Raw genomic sequence first — 18009 nt, 5'->3', positions numbered from 1 at the left:
AACTCACTGGGCCCATTTGGAGCAATCTGTGTCTATGTGCTAATATAATATACATCTAGCCTCTAGTCTAGAGAGAATATGGTTGTTCATATCCATACATTTACTGAATAGACAAGTATATACAGTATATATATATTATACTGTACACACACAATGGGCTTACATTCAAAAATGACTATGTAAGACTACAAATGACTTCATATTTCCTGATTGCTAGTTTCCCCAGTGTTGCTGTGGGTTTCACCAGTGTCCTCCGCACATGCAGGTATAGTTAATCAGGAACTAGAGGCTATATTGTGTGTGTCATCTCTGTGACAGACTGGTCACCTGTTCAGGGGGATTTTCTACCTTTGGCCTGTGCTAGCTGGGATTAGCTCCAGCTCCTGGATATTTCAGGCATACAAATGTGGTGTTTTTTTAAAGGTCAAAAGATGTAATTGGACATAGTGAAAACACAAACCTTTATTTGTCCACTATAACAGAAACTGTGGTTCAAAAACAAACAAACAAACAAAAGACTGTCTTCATGTACCGGTAATGTACTTAACATTGAGTGAGAGTAATTTGAACATGATCTTCAGGCTGCCGGGTGTGTGGCCATGTCCTCTTACTGGGAAAAAAGTAAAAACAACAATCAATAAATGAGAAATGTACAGAGGTGAATTAAGTTGCCATGTAGGTTTACTTATTCTTACCAGGATGGACAAGGCAACCAATGCACCAACACCTCTTTACGTCCCTCTGAATTAGGTAAAAATAAAGAGCCAATTACTAAACAAATCATCATTACATTTCAATTTTTTTACATATCATTACATATCATTACTACATTTTTTAAAGCATTTAACGTAACTCATCAAAAACTTTTAACAAAGCACCACGGAAAGCCTCCATCCTCATGTGTCATTACTGTGGTCCAGCAACACGCCCAGCACAGAGACAGAGACAGGGGAAGCTGCAGGTCGAGGGATGTACGTAACGAAAGGTGGCGTGCTGAAAGGTGAATGCTACTACAACAGAAACTAACCCCTAACCTTAACAGACAGCTTTCACCACCACTTAAAAAGACCTTTCTCCACAAGCAAAGCTCCAGCATATCCGCACTACAGCAGGTTTTGTCATCAAAGCATGAAATCTGAAATTTGAATTCCAATTCATCATTTAGGATTCTTATCATCTTAACCAAAACTGACCCATAAATGCCACTCAGACTGAAGAGCAACTTCAACAACTGCTGTTAACATATTCAGAAGCAATGGAAATATACACCTGAACTCTACATGTTATATAGTTAGATTATATGTTATATTCACTGTAGTAATGTAAAGAATATTTTATATTAAAATATGAATTTACAATTCTTCACCTTATTAATCATTGTTTGTGTATTGGTGTGTGATCTTCTAACCGTATGCTCTTTTGCACTGCCTGTACTCATACTGTAATCAGTAAGCAAATATGAATTCCATTCCAGATGTTTATTTTTTGCAATAAAGTACCCTAGACATTAGCATACACTGAATGTGGAGTTCTTAACATTACAACAGAGCTAAATATTTTGGGATACTGATCCATTCATAGTTTGAGCAAAAACATAAATTAATGACTTAATTTAATAAATTATTTAAATTAATGTTCTGTACATGAAAACGTCACCGGTATTATTAACACACAACATTAACAGATTGAAATACAGATTAATGCCAACCTTTCTCAGACGCGTCTTGGGTACAAATTCCACTGGAAATACGTCCAGAGACGCATGGAATGGACATTCTGTACAAATGTAAAATCTGGTTAGAAATGAATTAATTACTTAACTTGAACAGAGAATGTCTAAAAGTTAAAATGCAAAACAATTTTTAAACATCTAAAAATCTAAACAGCACTGAAACAAATATAAACATCAATATTATCATATAAACATATAGAACATATATGTTATGTACATAAATATAAACATAAACATAAACATTCAATATCCATTCAAGTCCTGCCTTTCTGCTTCATTACCTTCTGTGACCTCTTGTTCTTCTTCTGGACTCAAACCTTTTAAAAAAGTACCATTAAAGTCATATATAATTTTTTTCTTTTAAATAAAGTGTAGTTTAACATAGAAACTTGTATAGCTACAGTATTTAGGTATCAGTGCTTGCAAATACAATTTACCCTGTAAAATATACTCACAGAGGATGAGCATTTTGTCCATCACCATATGTCCCTCAGGTGGGAACTCAAAGGGACACTGGACCTCCGTTGTCCACTTATGGGCCTTCGAACATTTCCCTAGTAGAAGAAGAGGAACATATCCCAGAGCTTTCAGCTTCTCCATCTAAAATATAAGAACGTCAAACACTACAGCTTTTAAAAATGGTTCATAATAATTCTGAAAGAAACAGTTAAAAAATATGCTAAGCATCATGTGACTCCAAGCCAACATGTGTTTTTTCTTGCTTGAACACAAAAACAGATTATTATTTATATTATACCATAAGGAAGGCTATTCAGACTGTTTAATTTCAGAAAAACAAAACAAATCAAGGTTTCTGCTAAAGTTGAGTATGACAAGCTTTCTGCTTTCAATGAACATTAGTTCTCTTGGTAGCCATATTTGCAAAGCCTCCAAGCAACTTTTTTTAGGTTATGCAAGGCTAACTGCTATTTACTTGAATGGGGAACTCCTGAAATCTCCAAACATATTGTAAAATTAGCAATAAAATCTGACACGAACTGTGTCATAAGATCAAATAGAGTTAAAACTGTACATTTTGATTAGATTTAGTCATTGTGCATGTGCAGTAGTTCTCCTTTTACTGGGAACCAGAGCTTCTAATGGCAGCTGCAGTGATGTGTGACTTTACCAACAGCCTATTAGCTCTTTCATTTACAAGAGTTCTGTCCATTAGTGGCACATCAGTGGAAATAATATGAATTTCTTTTCTTTTTTTAACTGTCAGTTTACAAGAATTACAATTTATTCATGATCATGTAATGTATTATGTTTATGTACTTGTATGTAAAACATCTTTATATTGTATAGCCTCCTCCTATATAAATGTTTTAGTTTAGAACAAAGTGTGAGGTAATGAAATTTGAATGTTGAACTTTGCTTACCATGATGGCTAAATTGTGAAGGACTTTGGATTGATTGCGTGACGCAGCTGTGGGTTTAGCCTCTGATGGGCTTTGGCACGAAACTTTGCCAACCGCGCTGATGGCTTACATTTAAAGTCAAGCAATTTTCCACACTACGAAAAGAGAAACAGAAATACACTGAGTATTAAAATAAATGCAATGCCACATAAAGAAACAGTGTTAGTTATGCTCAATCACCTTAAAACAGGACCGGTGTCGGCAGTTCATCTTACTCTGGCAGTGACACTGGCGTACGGTTGAACCTGGCATTTGGACTATACAAAAACAAAACAAAATGACTAAATTTGACATAGCATAAAAGACAGACATCAAATACAAAACTTAAGTTAAAGATTAATTTATCTTTGATAAGTATATAGTTTTTTCACACACACATACACACACACACACACACACACACACACACACACACACACACACACACACACACACACACACACACACACACACACACACACACACACACACACACACACACACACACACATACATATATATATATACAGTACTGTGCAAAAGTCTTAGGCATGTTAATATCCCACCCCAAAAAATGGTCTTCTAACCGTATGCTCTTTTGCACTGCCTGTACTCATACTGTAATCAGTAAGCAAATATGAATTCCATTCCAGATGTTTATTTTTTGCAATAAAGTACCCTACACATTAGCATACACTGAATGTGGAGTTCTTAACATTACAACAGAGCTAAATATTTTTGGGATACTGATCCATTCATAGTTTGAGCAAAAACATAAATTAATGACTTTATAATTTTTTTTGGGTGATTTTCCTTTTATTGTGACAGGACAGTAGAGAGATGACAGGAAACGAGGTGGGAGAGAGACGGGGGATGGGATCGGGAAAGGTCCACGAGCCGGGACTCCGGGCCGCCCGAGCGCAAAGGCGCTACATGTCTGCACTGACCACGAGGCCATTGGCGCTGACATTTAATAAATTATTTAAATTAATGTTCTGTACATGAAAACGTCACCGGTATTATTAACACACAACATTAACAGATTGAAATACAGATTAATGCCAACCTTTCTCAGACGCGTCTTGGGTACAAATTCCACTGGAAATACGTCCAGAGACGCATGGAATGGACATTCTGTACAAATGTAAAATCTGGTTAGAAATGAATTAATTACTTAACTTGGACAGAGAATGTCTAAAAGTTCAAATGCAAAACAATTTTTAAACATCTAAAAATCTAAACAGCACTGAAACAAATATAAACATCAGTATTATGAGAACTTTCCAAATGGATGACAATGTGTAATAGACTAGCAAAGAGCTAACTGTATTGTATAACATTTTATACCTGTGTCTTTCTCTTTGCTGCCATGTTGACAGCTGACTTGCTGTGAAGTAAAACAAAACTTTTTTTAGCCTTAGTTCAAGTTCACATTGTTCCTTGCTCATTGTACTGGCTTTAGCCAAAGTCATTTCACTCAGTGGCCATCTTTGAAATGCCTCTTGGTAGGGCTGTAGTCAAGACCACCTTTGTCGAGTCCAAGACGAGTCCAAGACCAGGACTAGTCGAGTCCAAGACAAGATCGAGTCCAAAGAGGTTCGAGTCCGAGTCAAGACCGAGTCCAAGACCAGGACTAGTCGAGTCCAAGTCAAGATCGAGTCCAAAGAGGTTCGAGTCCAAGTCAAGGCCGAGTCCAGGACAGGGAAAAAAAGTCTTATGCATGACATTATCAAGACAATCATTTTGGGTTATTATGTGTTGATCTAAAAGCAAAAACAGTGTCACAACACCCAGGATTTTTAAGTATAGACATTCCCCTTGATATCATATAATCTTCTTATCTAAAGAAAACAGAATGATGACATATGGTGATACCTCATAATAGCAGTGTTAGAACTGATATACAAACACCAACCCACTGTTACCACTGCTAGGTACTAGTACTGAGCATTTGAGCAACTAAATTACAATATAGCTTCACTGCAGATGTACACAGTAGTGTAGAAAAGAAGTGTCTTCATGTGCAGTGAAGCTATATTGTGGTTGGTATATATAAATATACATATATGGTTGGTTTATGCCTTCCCTGAAAAAAATATTGTATTGTATTATATTGTTATTTGGACGTGGGTTAATAGGAAAGACATTGTATTTTTTTAAACAACAATGAACACAGTGTAATTTAACATATGTTCTTTTTATTTGAGGACAAACTGCAGAATTTTAAAATAAATTCATCAGGTGTTTAAGAAATTCATAAGAATAATTTTTCACAGTATAGACCTTATGCGCCAGAGAAACGAGGACGCCGCCATCTTTAGAATATTGTCTTTTAACTTCTGTTTTTGCGGTCGCTCTGTATATTTCTATGGCATTGCTGTCCAGGAGTAATTAGCTTTTGAAGTGGATTTACTTAATGTAAAGTTAATGAAAGTTATCATGAGGATTGTAATGTTTAAAGCAGATGTCTTAACAAATGTCAGTAGACCGGGAAGATTTTAAAACGAGCCGTTCATCCATAAATACGCAATATCACTGTGAAAATACAGACCGGAAGTCACAAGACAATGAGCGCAGCGCTGAAAAGGGGCGGGGCTACATAAGGTCTATACTTAACTGTACAAGCATTTGTACAACGGTGTATTCTTCAAAAGCTTTTTTAACATGAACTATAACAGGAAAAACAAATCTGAGTAAATTATCGACTTTTAGAGTGTAGCATTCTGTCTGGAGGTGAGGTAAGTACAACTATTCAGTTTTACAAAAGTGTTTTGTTACACTTGAGAAATATGAGGGAAGGAGAGCATTTCCGCTCCTAAACTGGCTCTATGGGGCCTCATAATGAGCCCTCCAGCACTGAACACTCTTTCAACTGGTGCTGAAGAAGCAGGTACAGAAAGCACTTTGACAGCTAGGGCATGCAAATGACGGTTTTTGTCCTTGTTTTTCAACCAAAATACAAGGGCATCCTGCTCTGCCGGACAGCTCTGAATATCCTCCAGGTATGTATTTACCTTACTGTTGACACTTGGATGATATCCATGGGTGGAATTGTTCTTTTTGTGAGTTTTATATTTTGCCAGGAGCCGTGGACTCTTGGCGTTTGGGGGAGAATCCTGGGTTGGTTCTGTGGGTTCCTCACAGATGTCCAGGTCCACTTTCTTAGCCTGAGCGATCAAGCTGTCTGGAAAAAAAGAAAACCGAAGTAAATTTGACTCACTTCTTCTTCCACTTCAATAACCTTGCAAATACACCGTACTTTAAAGGGGGGATTTTGAAATAAATACCTGTTAGTGACTTCTGCAGTTCCTTCTTAGTATTTTGTATGGTGGTAGCACTGCCACTGGTTCTGACATCCATCTCAGCCCAGTTCATCCCGAACTGGGGGTCCAGCATCGCTCCCAGCATGTATATGTTGGTCAGTGGCCTACAGAGTCTCTTTTCACTATCCATTTCTGTTAAATGAGAATGTAGCTCGAGGACAGTAGGGACAACCATGCTGATGTAACAATTTTGTCACCCTCGGTCAATTCAGTGGCCTCAGCAAACGGTCCAAGAATTTGTGTAAGTTCTCTACACTGGGCCCATTCACGTGAGCTGAGGACAACATTCTCAAAGTCCACTGAGCACATCTGAGTTAGTGCAGTATGATCTAATTCGATGACTGCTTGTATTTGTCTGAATTGCGAATTCCACCTCGTGACATTTGAGACTGGAATGCTTTTACCACTTCCAAAAACAGCCTCAAATCGTGCCACTGTGCAGCAGACTGGCAAGTTTGGCCATTTTTGAGATTGCCCGAGACATCACTTTTACTTCTTTCATCCCATCCCCGATAACCAGTTGAAGACTGTGGGCAAAGCAGGATAGCCGTTGACGGGAACCAAGAAGAAAGTCTGTATCTAACTGTTCCCCAACCATGTCCTCCTCATCCTCACTGTCATCTGAGTGGTCTGCCATAATGACTTTAAAAGCCTTCTTGGTGTTAGCTGCATTATCAGTGATGATAAAATCTACCTTATCACTGATATTGTAGTCATCTAGTATTTCATCAAATGCAGCTGAAATGTTTTCAGAGCTGTGACGCCCTTTGAATCTCCTGCAGTCCAGCAGGTAGGCGTTCAGAGTGTACCCACTGGCTGAAGAGTTGAGAACATGAGCTGTGACTCCCAGGTAAGATCTGACCATATATCAGCAGTTACAGAGATTGATTTCTGATCTACCAGACTGGACTTGATGCACTCTTTCACTCTCATCACTAGTTGAGGTATCTGTTTGCTGGTTATTGTTGTTCTGGAGATTGGGGTGTATCTTTCATCCATGGTGTGTAAAAAATGTCTGAAATGTTCATTTTCCACGATTGATATAGGTAGACAGCAGCCAATGATAAGGTCATGGATGATCGAAGCATGAAGAAGCATTGTAAACTTGAACTTGCAATGGTCGCTGCTGAAATGCATCATCAATCATTGGCTGTGAATCCCCCTGTTGAAGTCCTTGGCGATACTCCTGCAGGCTGGAGATGGAAATACAAAAGCATCTATAAGTGTTGGAACTGAATAACAGGCAGATAATAAGCTTTATTTAAAGAGAAGTGAAATCTGTATTCCCAATCATTCATTAATGTCCACTCCATATACTGAGAAAAACTAAATAAAGTTGTGTCTGGATCATCAAACTATTAGCCTAATAAATGTCTTTCAAATGGCATTCAAAGCTGTGTCCAGACACTGACATGAAGGGAGAGCCAGAGGGATTTTGGTCAGCTCCTATCTCTCTGAATGGGGAAACATCCAATTCTCCAAAACTGTTAAATTATTACATTTAAGATTACATTTCAGATTTGAAATCACCAATAAAATTTGACAACTACAGTCTCATAAAATGTTTCCCCTACAGTATAAAGAAAAACAAAAAACTTTTCAGACTGGAGCAGCCAATGGGCATGAGCGTCATACACACGAATCTCAGAATACTGTCTATTTCTAGAGCCACCGGAGCTTCTAACGGCAGCTGGGATGACGTGTTCACTTTTCTAATCAACACTTTGCTCTTTTATATAGAAGGTTGGATTAATTTGCCATGTTGGGCATTATTAATGAGTAATAGAAGTGAGTCTTTGCTTCAGCCCATCTTCTTCTACTCACCATTCTGGTTTTAATACGACTCCCTCTATCTCTCTTCTCTCTTCCATTTCCTTCATCTTAAGTGCACTGATCATTCTTTTCTTTACCTGTTTCTTCATCTCCTTTGCCTGTTTAGTCTTTTCTTTCACTTTCATGTCTCCTTCCTCAACAGGTCTCACTGGTTCTCCGCCTCCACTTTCTGTCTCTTGCTCTTCAATTTGTTCTTTATCCTCCGATCTTTCCTTCATCCTCACTTTTACATTTTTCTCTGATTAAATGTCTTCATCTTCTACAGCCTCTTTTAAGTCCTGACTCTCTGTCCTATCACCCTCTGTGTCCTCTTGCTCTTTTTCTGGACTTTTGAATCTCTGTTCCTCAACAGGCCTCTCTGGTTCTTCCTCCCCACTTTCTATCTGTTGTTCTTCGATCTGCTCTTCATCCTCCAGTCTTTCCATTTCGACATTGTTTTCCAGTATAATGTCCTCTTCATCTTCTACAGTCTCTTTCAAGTCCTGCCTTTCTGCTTCATTACCTTCTGTGACCTCTTGTTCTTCTTCTGGACTTAAACCTTTAAAAAAAGTACCATTAAAGTCATATATATATTTTTTTATTTTTTTATTTTTTTTACAGTACCATTGGTTTGGCTCATTTCTTGAAACAGAAATTACATTCTCAAAACTCTAAGATCATTTTGCAAAACAGTCTTACAGTTCAGCACAACACTATAGCTCACTTGAAAAAGCTCATATCTCTCCCAAAACTGTTCATTCATGCTTCAAAACTAAATTTCCTTCTCATTTAAACAGTCAGTGCCCCCAAAATGCTTCGTCCCTTTGGCATTGTGTAAGCACTGCAAGTCAAAATGTTTAGATGTTTTGTCACTATGGCAGAGGACCATTGAAATATCCCTCAAGTCCACCTTTCAGTCTTAGCCCAGTCCTTCATTGACAATGGTTACTGTACTGTTTTTTGTCTAGCTAACAGAATACAATTGTGTATAAAACTGAAAAAAAGAAATAGGATTTTAGGGTAAGATTAGCCTCCAAGGTTTGACATCACACACTGCACTCATACTGCCAAGGAAATTGTAACCATTATCATTCACACACATAAAATAACTTCCATACATCAGAGTAAAAAGAAAATGTTTACAGCATAATATACTGTAATATAAACACACAAACAAAAAATGATATGCAGCCTACAGTGCAGTAAATAAAGCTGGAGTTTCACAACTAACAGTTCTTCAGTGGTCGCTGTCCTCACCCTCCCTCTCCTGGCCACCGTCCTCCTCACCCTCCTGGCCATCCACACGCTGCTGTCTGTCTGGCCACAGATTCTCGTCCACATCACAGCGTATATTCTCCCTTGCGATGCAACGAGGGAAGAAACGGCGTGCATGTCACAACCATCCTGTATCCAACCACTGATCTCCTGTAAGATCCTCACACGCAGCGTCCATTGCATGGAGCAGGGACCTCTGATCTTGAGCCCGATGCTCATACACTCTCCACCTCCAAGCGGAGAAATACTCCTCAATAGGATTGAGGAAAGGAGAGTAAGGTGGTAGGAACACCTTGACCATCCTTGGATGAGTAGTGAACCAGGCCCTGATGAGCGGGCCATGGTGGAAATTCACATTGTCCCATACAATGACATATTGTGGTAGGTGAGGCCCTACGAGACCTCTCTCATTTTCAGGGATCAAATCAAAATGAAGGCAGTCCAAGAAGATGAGGAGGTTCTGTGTATTATATGGGCCAAGACTGGGGATGTGAGTGGCCACACCATTCTCAGATATGGCAGCACACATAGTTATATTGCCCCCTCGCTGGCCTGGGACATCCACCGTGGCCCGGTGGCCAATAATATTATATGGTGTATATATATATATATATGATATTCATGGTATTATGTTCTTGACTAATTTTGACAACTGAACAGACTATTGTGCATGTAATGACTTATACAATGAAATGACGCTGACACGTTTTGGAGCGAACAACCATTAGACTGAGAATCAACAATCAGTTTAGATCAACAAGATCTATTCACTTGGGAATTGTGCTAAATATAGGCTACCTGTACTTAATCATTTGCAAAGATGTACTGAGACATTGAGACATGTACTTAGACATTTGAAATTTTATTAAATGAATGAGAAATTCAATTCTGTTGTGAACAACAGAACTGTTGTGTATTTGGCCATCAAAATAAATCCGCAGAAATTATATTAGATTCAAGTCCTCTAGCATCTTACACGAAATCTACAGTCAGAGATTTAGGCTTTTTAATTGACAATAACCTAAAAATGGACAAGCAAATAAATTCTGTGGTCCGGGCTTGTTTTTACAATCTGCGTCTACTAGCTAAAACCAAACCATTTCTATCAAATAAAGACTTTGAAAGAGTTATCCACACTTTTATCTTTTCAAGGCTCGACTTTTGTAATTCGCTGTATTGTGGCATCACCGCCGCATCTCTGTCTCGACTGCAGTCGGTCCAAAATGCGGTGGGGAGGCTTTTAATGAGGATAAAGAAATATGAGTCGATCACACCTGCACTGGAGTCTCTAAATTCCCTTACGAAAAAAAAGTATACTTCAAGTTCATTTTATGAAGTATACTTGAGTAATGTTCAAGTATATTTTTAAGTATACTTTATGTAGTAAGTATACTAATGTCAATATGTACTAGTAGTAAACTTGTAAGTGTACTATTTTAATACCACTTGGGACTAAATTGGCCCACTTGAAGTATATAAAAGTATATGTTTAAGTGTACTATAAGTGTAACAGTAGTAAACTTTAAGTGCACAACTAGTTCATAATTATGTTTCTCATTTGTACAGCAAGTGAACTTATGAGTATACTAGTAGTTTACTATTTTAATACTTGTAGCAACTTTGAAGTTTACTCTCAGTAAACTACTAGTTTAGTAGTTTTATACTACAAGTTTTATTTTAATGTACTCTAAGTAAACTACTAGTTTAGTAGTTTTATACTACAAGTTTTCTTTTTATTTTTACTCTTTTAGTGTACTCTCAGTAAACTACTAGTTTCCTTTAAGTGAACTTAACATACTTACAGTTTACCATTTATATTTTATTTTTACTCTTTTAGTGTACTCTCAGTAAACTACTAGTTTAGTAGTTTTATTCTACAAGTTTTCTTTAAGTGAACTTAACATTATACTTATAGTTTACTATTTATATACAATTTTTGCACTTGCAGTAGGCCTATACTACTATGTTCAAATGTTATTTTTTTATACTTGAAAAACACCTTTAACTCTACTTTAATTTTAAAAACATTTTATTAGCTTCATGCATCCTTTTTTATCAACACTTGAATGTCAGTAAGTTTCATAAAGGCAACATTTTAAACAAAATAGTTGAGAAAATCACATTTTTGTCAAAGACTACGCCTTGATCAGATCCAGAACGATGATCAAAACACAGGTGGAGTAGATCGAGTCCAACACCCCCAAAGCTTCACAGTCGTTTTCTCTTCATGGGTTAGGCCTACACTTCATTTCATTTGGAAACATTAAGCAGTTTTGATTTACAAGCTGTTTAATGTTTGATATTACATTATTTTACATTTGAGAGAGCAATCTTCTTTCACTTGTTTCAGCTTCTTCTTCTCCTGTGTTTTGATCCAGAGATTCTGTACTAGAAGATGTGTCATAGCGCCCCCTACCGTATACCAGTGAAAACATGGATAGCTGGAAAATTCAGTCAATGGTGGGGAAAAGTTAAATTAAAGTAAATATGTACACTACCAGTGGACTAGCCTACACAAAAATTCAGATACGCAGAATTAGAAACATATCTGTTTTATATCAATATTTTAATCAATATTTTCAAACAAAGTTTCATAAGACTGTATATGAAAAACGATGTAAAAAAAGTATATTTAATAGGCTACTCGATCAAAAGAGTTAACACAACTACAAGCCAAGTATACTTTGAATAATTCAAATTTTAAGTATATCTCGATCAAAAGATTGAGTACAAGTATAGGCCAAATATACTTGGACTTTTCTCTCAGTGTAAGTCAAGTACACTTAAGTGTAATTAAGTATATTTTTAAAATGTAGACTGAAAGTATGCTTTCTTCTTTTTAGTTGAAAAGAAGTATACTAATAGAACACTTGAATAAACTTATTTTCCATGCTTATTTTATTTACTCTATAAGCTATTCCACCCGAAAGTTTGTTACTATATAAAGATGAACATGTTAGTTTATAAGACGGTGTGTAATATTATGTTTTTAAAAAAAGTATTTAATAAGCTACTCAATCAGAATAGTAAACACAAGTACAAGCCAAGAATACTTAGAATACTTAATTATACTTTTATATCTCGATCAACAAGTATAGGCCAAATATACTTAGACTTTTCTGTCAGTATAAGTCAAGTATCCTTAAGTGCAATTTGAAGTATATTTCTGAGAAGTATATAAAAAGTAGACTGAAAGTATACTTTCTTATTTTTAGTTTAAAAGAAGTATACTAATAGAACACTTGAATAAACTTCTTTTTCGTAAGGGTTGGCTTCCAGTACAGTACAGAATAAGATAAAAAAAATTACTGTTTGTATATAAATCGCTAAATAACCAGGCCCCACCATATTTGGTGAATCTTTTAACTTTGTATACCCCCTCCAGAACACTACGCTCAGAGAATCAGGAACTACTGATAGTGCCTAGAACAAAACGCCTTCATAAGGGTGATAGGGCTTGTCGTATGTCGTTATTTGTATTCCTTATTGGAATCTGTATGTAAAGCACTTTGGTTCAACCTTGGTTGTGTTTTAACAGTGCTATATAAATAAACAAACAGAACAGAACAGAGCAATTGCCAAGTGGTTTGGAGGTTTGTCCATGTTGTTTTGAGAATGTCATTTCTGTTTCAAGAAATGAGCCAAACCAATGGAGAAAAACTGTAAATAAAGTGTAGTTTAACATAGAAACTTGTATAGCTACAGTATTTAGGTATCAGTGCTTGCAAATACAATTTACCCTGTAAAATATACTCACAGAGGATGAGCATTTTGTCCATCACCATATGTCCCTCAGGTGGGAACTCAAAGGGACACTGGACCTCCGTTGTCCACTTATGGGCCTTCGAACATTTCCCTAGTAGAAGAAGAGGAACATATCCCAGAGCTTTCAGCTTCTCCATCTAAAATATAAGAACGTCAAACACTACAGCTTTTAATAATGGTTCATAATAATTCTGAAAGAAACAGTTAAAAAATATGCTAAGCATCATGTGACTCCAAGCCAACATGTGTTTTTTCTTGCTTGAACACAAAAACAGATTATTATTTATATTATACCATAAGGAAGGCTATTCAGACTGTTTAATTTCAGAAAAACTAAACAAATCAAGGTTTCTGCTAAAGTTGAGTATGACAAGCTTTCTGCTTTCAATGAACATCAGTTCTCTTGGTAGCCATATTTGCAAAGCCTCCAAGCAACTTTTTTTAGGTTATGCAAGGCTAACTGCTATTTACTTGAATGGGGAACTCCTGAAATCTCCAAACATATTGTAAAATTAGCAATAAAATCTGACACGAACTGTGTCATAAGATCAAATAGAGTTAAAACTGTACATTTTGATTAGATTTAGTCATTGTGCATGTGCAGTAGTTCTCCTTTTACTGGGAACCAGAGCTTCTAATGGCAGCTGCAGTGATGTGTGACTTTACCAACAGCCTATTAGCTCTTTAATTTACAAGAGTTCTGTCCATTAGTGGCACATCAGTGGAAATAATATGAATTTCTTTTCTTTTTTTAACTGTCAGTTTACAGGAATTACAATTTATTCATGATCATGTAATGTATTATGTTTATGTACTTGTATGTAAAACATCTTTATATTGTATAGCCTCCTATATAAATGTTTTAGTTTAGAACAAAGTGTGAGGTAATGAAATTTGAATGTTGAACTTTGCTTACCATGATGGCTAAATTGTGAAGGACTTTGGATTGATTGCGTGACGCAGCTGTGGGTTTAGCCTCTGATGGGCTTTGGCACGAAACTTTGCCAACCGCGCTGATGGCTTACATTTAAAGTCAAGCGATTTTCCACACTACGAAAAGAGAAACAGAAATACACTGAGTATTAAAATAAATGCAATGCCACATAAAGAAACAGTGTTAGTTATGCTCAATCACCTTAAAACAGGACCGGTGTCGGCAGTTCATCTTACTCTGGCAGTGACACTGGCGTACGGTTGAACCTGGCATTTGGACTATACAAAAACAAAACAAAATGACTAAATTTGACATAGCATAAAAGACAGACATCAAATACAAAACTTAAGTTAAAGATTAATTTATCTTTGATAAGTATATAGTTTTTTCACACACACACACACATACACACACACACACACACACACACACACACACACACACACACACACACACACACACACACACACACACACACACACACACACACACACACACACATATACATATATATAGTACTGTGCAAAAGTCTTAGGCATGTTAATATCCCACCCCAAAAAATGGTGTTAAGTCAGTTATTTATATATTTTGCTGTAGTGTGTCAGTAGGAAATATCAGTTTACATTTCCAAACATTTTCTTTGCCATTAATTGTAATAATCCAGTGAGATTTGTGTATGCACAAGGAGTCTGCCAACAGCCATCAGTGATCTGACCTCACCATCATCGAGTCTGTGATTACATGAAGAAACAGAAAAAACTCAGACAGACTAAATCCAGAAGAACTGTGGGAACGTCTCCAAGATGCTTGAAGAAGAAACCTTCCTGCAAAGCTTCCTGAAAAACTATGCGCAGCAAGTGTACCTGGACAAAAGCCGTTTTAAACGCAAAGGGTCGTTACACCATATATTGATTTGAATTAGTTAATACAGTTAAATCATAAATAAATTCAATTTGTGATTTAATTTTTGAAAGCATTCTCACTTTCCTACAGACACACTACAGCAAAAGATATAAATAACTGACTTAAAACCTTAAAACTGATATTAACATGCCTAAGACTTTTGCACAGTACTGTGTATATATATATATGGTACCTCTCAAAAACTACATATTAATTAAAGACTAATAATAACTAATTAATTTGCATAATCATCAAATGTTTTCAGGATTGGCCAAGATAAACAGTATGTGATGATTGTGCTGAGCTGTTAAAATCCACATCTGTGATCTACACGTAATGCCTGGTATGGACATAAAGTAGTGTGATCTCATGATCATAACATAACCAAAAAAAACATATGAAGCATCAATAAAAAGTAATCATTGCGCACAGAAAACTCTTACACTACATTTTATCCTAAAATATTTAATCATATTATTTTAAACAAACATTAATCGCCGGACAACTGTAGGGCTACATGTGCATGCTCACTTTAAAGAAGAGTACTTGCATTTACAATAATTTGGGTTAACAAGATCTGCAATGTTTTATTCTTTTGCTAAATACTTACTTGTGTATTCATTGTGATGATTGAATGGACGAGGCGAACTTGAGCACTGTATTGAGGGGCGGGAAAGTGATGAAAATGTTTAAACATTTGATTGGTTTCCAAGCGGTAAGTGGGTGTTTCCTGGAGCAGCGAAGGAATAAAACCATAAAACTCAGGGCAATGTACCTTTTTGATTTATTAATTTATTATTATTATTATTATTAGTTAATACTTTTACCATTCCAAATACAATCATAAACAAAGAAACAAAAATGCACGTATACATGAGCCAAAAAGACAAAAGCAGAGAGCAGAATAAATAAAGCAGACAGATATATAACTACTATAACTAGCATAAATTATTCACATTGAATTATTGAAAATTCTGCAAACATTTTGTTTCCCGGAAGTGGATTTAGAATTAAACGGTAAAAACAATGATTAATGAGCAAGCGTGTAATATTGGATGTAGTAACAACATTCGCCCTCATTAGAGATAATATAAATATACTCACACCACTGATCTATAGAGAATTTTTTTTAAATATTATTATTATTTTATTTTTATTGAATACAAAATTATACATACAACCAAGGCAAATGTATTCATTCTACAGTACGTAAACATTTTTGAATGAAAGGCTCTACACAGTTTAACCAGAAAAATTACTTAAAAAGGACAAAAAAAATAATAAATACATATTTGAAATCATATCTTACATGAAATTAGGGTAAAAATAAATAAATAACAATAAATAACAATAAATTTAATTAAGGGGCAATATCACACCAAATTCATATGAAATCAAAAGATCACTGATTGGAATGTCATTGTGACGCCATAGACCGTGACGTCACAGTCGCGCGCAGGTCAATTAAACTGCACACTTTAGCCCATTTTCTTCATTACTTTGCTGACAGTTTTCTACTTGCATGTCTCGCAGCGTCGCTATTTAGCATTTGAAAATGGGTTCATTCTTTTCTTGTTTTAATTGTTTACATGCATGTGACAGTGTGGAGGATCTAACGTTACACAAAACAAAGAAACACAAAACAAAGAAACACAAAACAAAGAAAGACAAGACCAGCTCAAGTCAAGGTAAGAAAGAGGACCAGACATGTCAATGTTATTGGAATATGTAGAGTATGTAAAATATATGAGACGTTTTGTTTTTAAAGTCTAATAAATAATGATAATGCTCAACCATGAATTGAAAAACTACTAGATAATTCAGTAACATAACATACTTATTAACATGTATTGATGAAAGATGCGTAAATGCCTTTAAACAGACGTTAAAATGTAACGTATTAACTTAACCTCAGATTTTAATTGAAGTTTTTATGCTGTCTTTACAAGTCTTAACAAGGTGAAATTGCTCAAGAATAATAATTATGCCGCGTGAGGTTTGCCAAGTTGGCCAAATTCAAGTCTGAAAATGAAGATGTTGTGCTAATCAGATGTAGGGTTGCCAACTTTAAAGGAAAATAAGGGAAAATCATGGTTCTTTAAAGGAAAATAAGGGACAGAAAGAATAAGGGACACTCAAACTATTTGTACTGTACCACACAGTGCATATCATTCAGCATCTGCAGTTAAATATGTGTACAAAAGATGTACAAAAGGTTCTCAGACAAACACATTTGGGTCATTTCGTGGAAAAATCAACCAAATTTCAGAAACTTTCCTGGCTCAAATTTTTTCTTTTGTTAAAAGAAAAATATTCTGAAGAAAGACAAATGTAAATGAAGAATAAAGCCAAAATATTAGGCTACATGTGATGGATGTCTATTTACTGAGTAATATTTACAGTTTTGTAAAATGGGTTAAAATGACAATTTTCACCTGAGATTTGGAGTCAGATTACAGGGGGATTACAATTATTTTACTTTTACACAGAGATTGTTAGGTCTATTAGCTAAATCGGTTGACTTTAGCCATCTTTGATTCATTATAGCTATGCTGCATGCTATAGCGGTGACATTTTAACATTGTTTTTTTGTCCAAAGTTTGCATGCCTGCAACTCATATTAAAAATATCTTAATATCCTTTTAGATTCTAATTCTTAACAAACTTTTCTTTTGGTGTCTTAATTCTGAAGGCAGAATATGGTTAAATATAGTCCCAATACATAGGGATGTTAATGTGGCTCCATGAGTAAATTAGCCCACACATTTTCAATGGTCGCACATTTTCTGAACAGCAAATAATGTTGAAACTAGATATGTATGCTTCCTCTAATGGCTATGTTCGCAAATCAAACAAAGATTTGTC

General features: G+C 35.9%; 1 protein-coding gene across 1 annotated transcript; it reads right to left on the bottom strand.

Annotated features, from left to right (window-relative positions):
- Positions 1-444: 444 nt before the first annotated feature.
- On the bottom strand, positions 445-14287 carry LOC309502688 (uncharacterized protein). Its single transcript, XM_082175154.1, has 6 exons — positions 14224-14287; positions 13300-13444; positions 4480-4519; positions 1709-1776; positions 696-741; positions 445-610 (listed from the first exon to the last, which is right to left on the bottom strand). Exons 1-6 carry the CDS (start codon positions 14224-14226, stop codon positions 544-546), a joined length of 369 nt encoding a protein of 122 aa, XP_082031280.1. The 5' UTR covers positions 14227-14287; the 3' UTR covers positions 445-543.
- Positions 14288-18009: the final 3722 nt, after the last annotated feature.

Source organism: Leuciscus leuciscus, assembly GCF_965113295.1.
Source record: "Leuciscus leuciscus genome assembly, chromosome: 7".
In the NCBI taxonomy this organism is placed as follows: Eukaryota; Metazoa; Chordata; class Actinopteri; order Cypriniformes; family Leuciscidae; genus Leuciscus; species Leuciscus leuciscus.
This window is presented reverse-complemented; position numbering and strand designations above follow the sequence as displayed.

Bases quoted from the DNA above. Each gene is read 5' to 3' on its own strand.
- LOC309502688 (XM_082175154.1), bottom strand. The intron at 4,520-13,299 runs GTGAGTATATTT...TTTACTTCACAG, and splicing joins GGACAAAATGCTCATCCTCT to CAAGTCAGCTGTCAACATGG. The intron at 1,777-4,479 runs GTATAAAATGTT...ACATTTGTACAG, and splicing joins CAGCAAAGAGAAAGACACAG to AATGTCCATTCCATGCGTCT.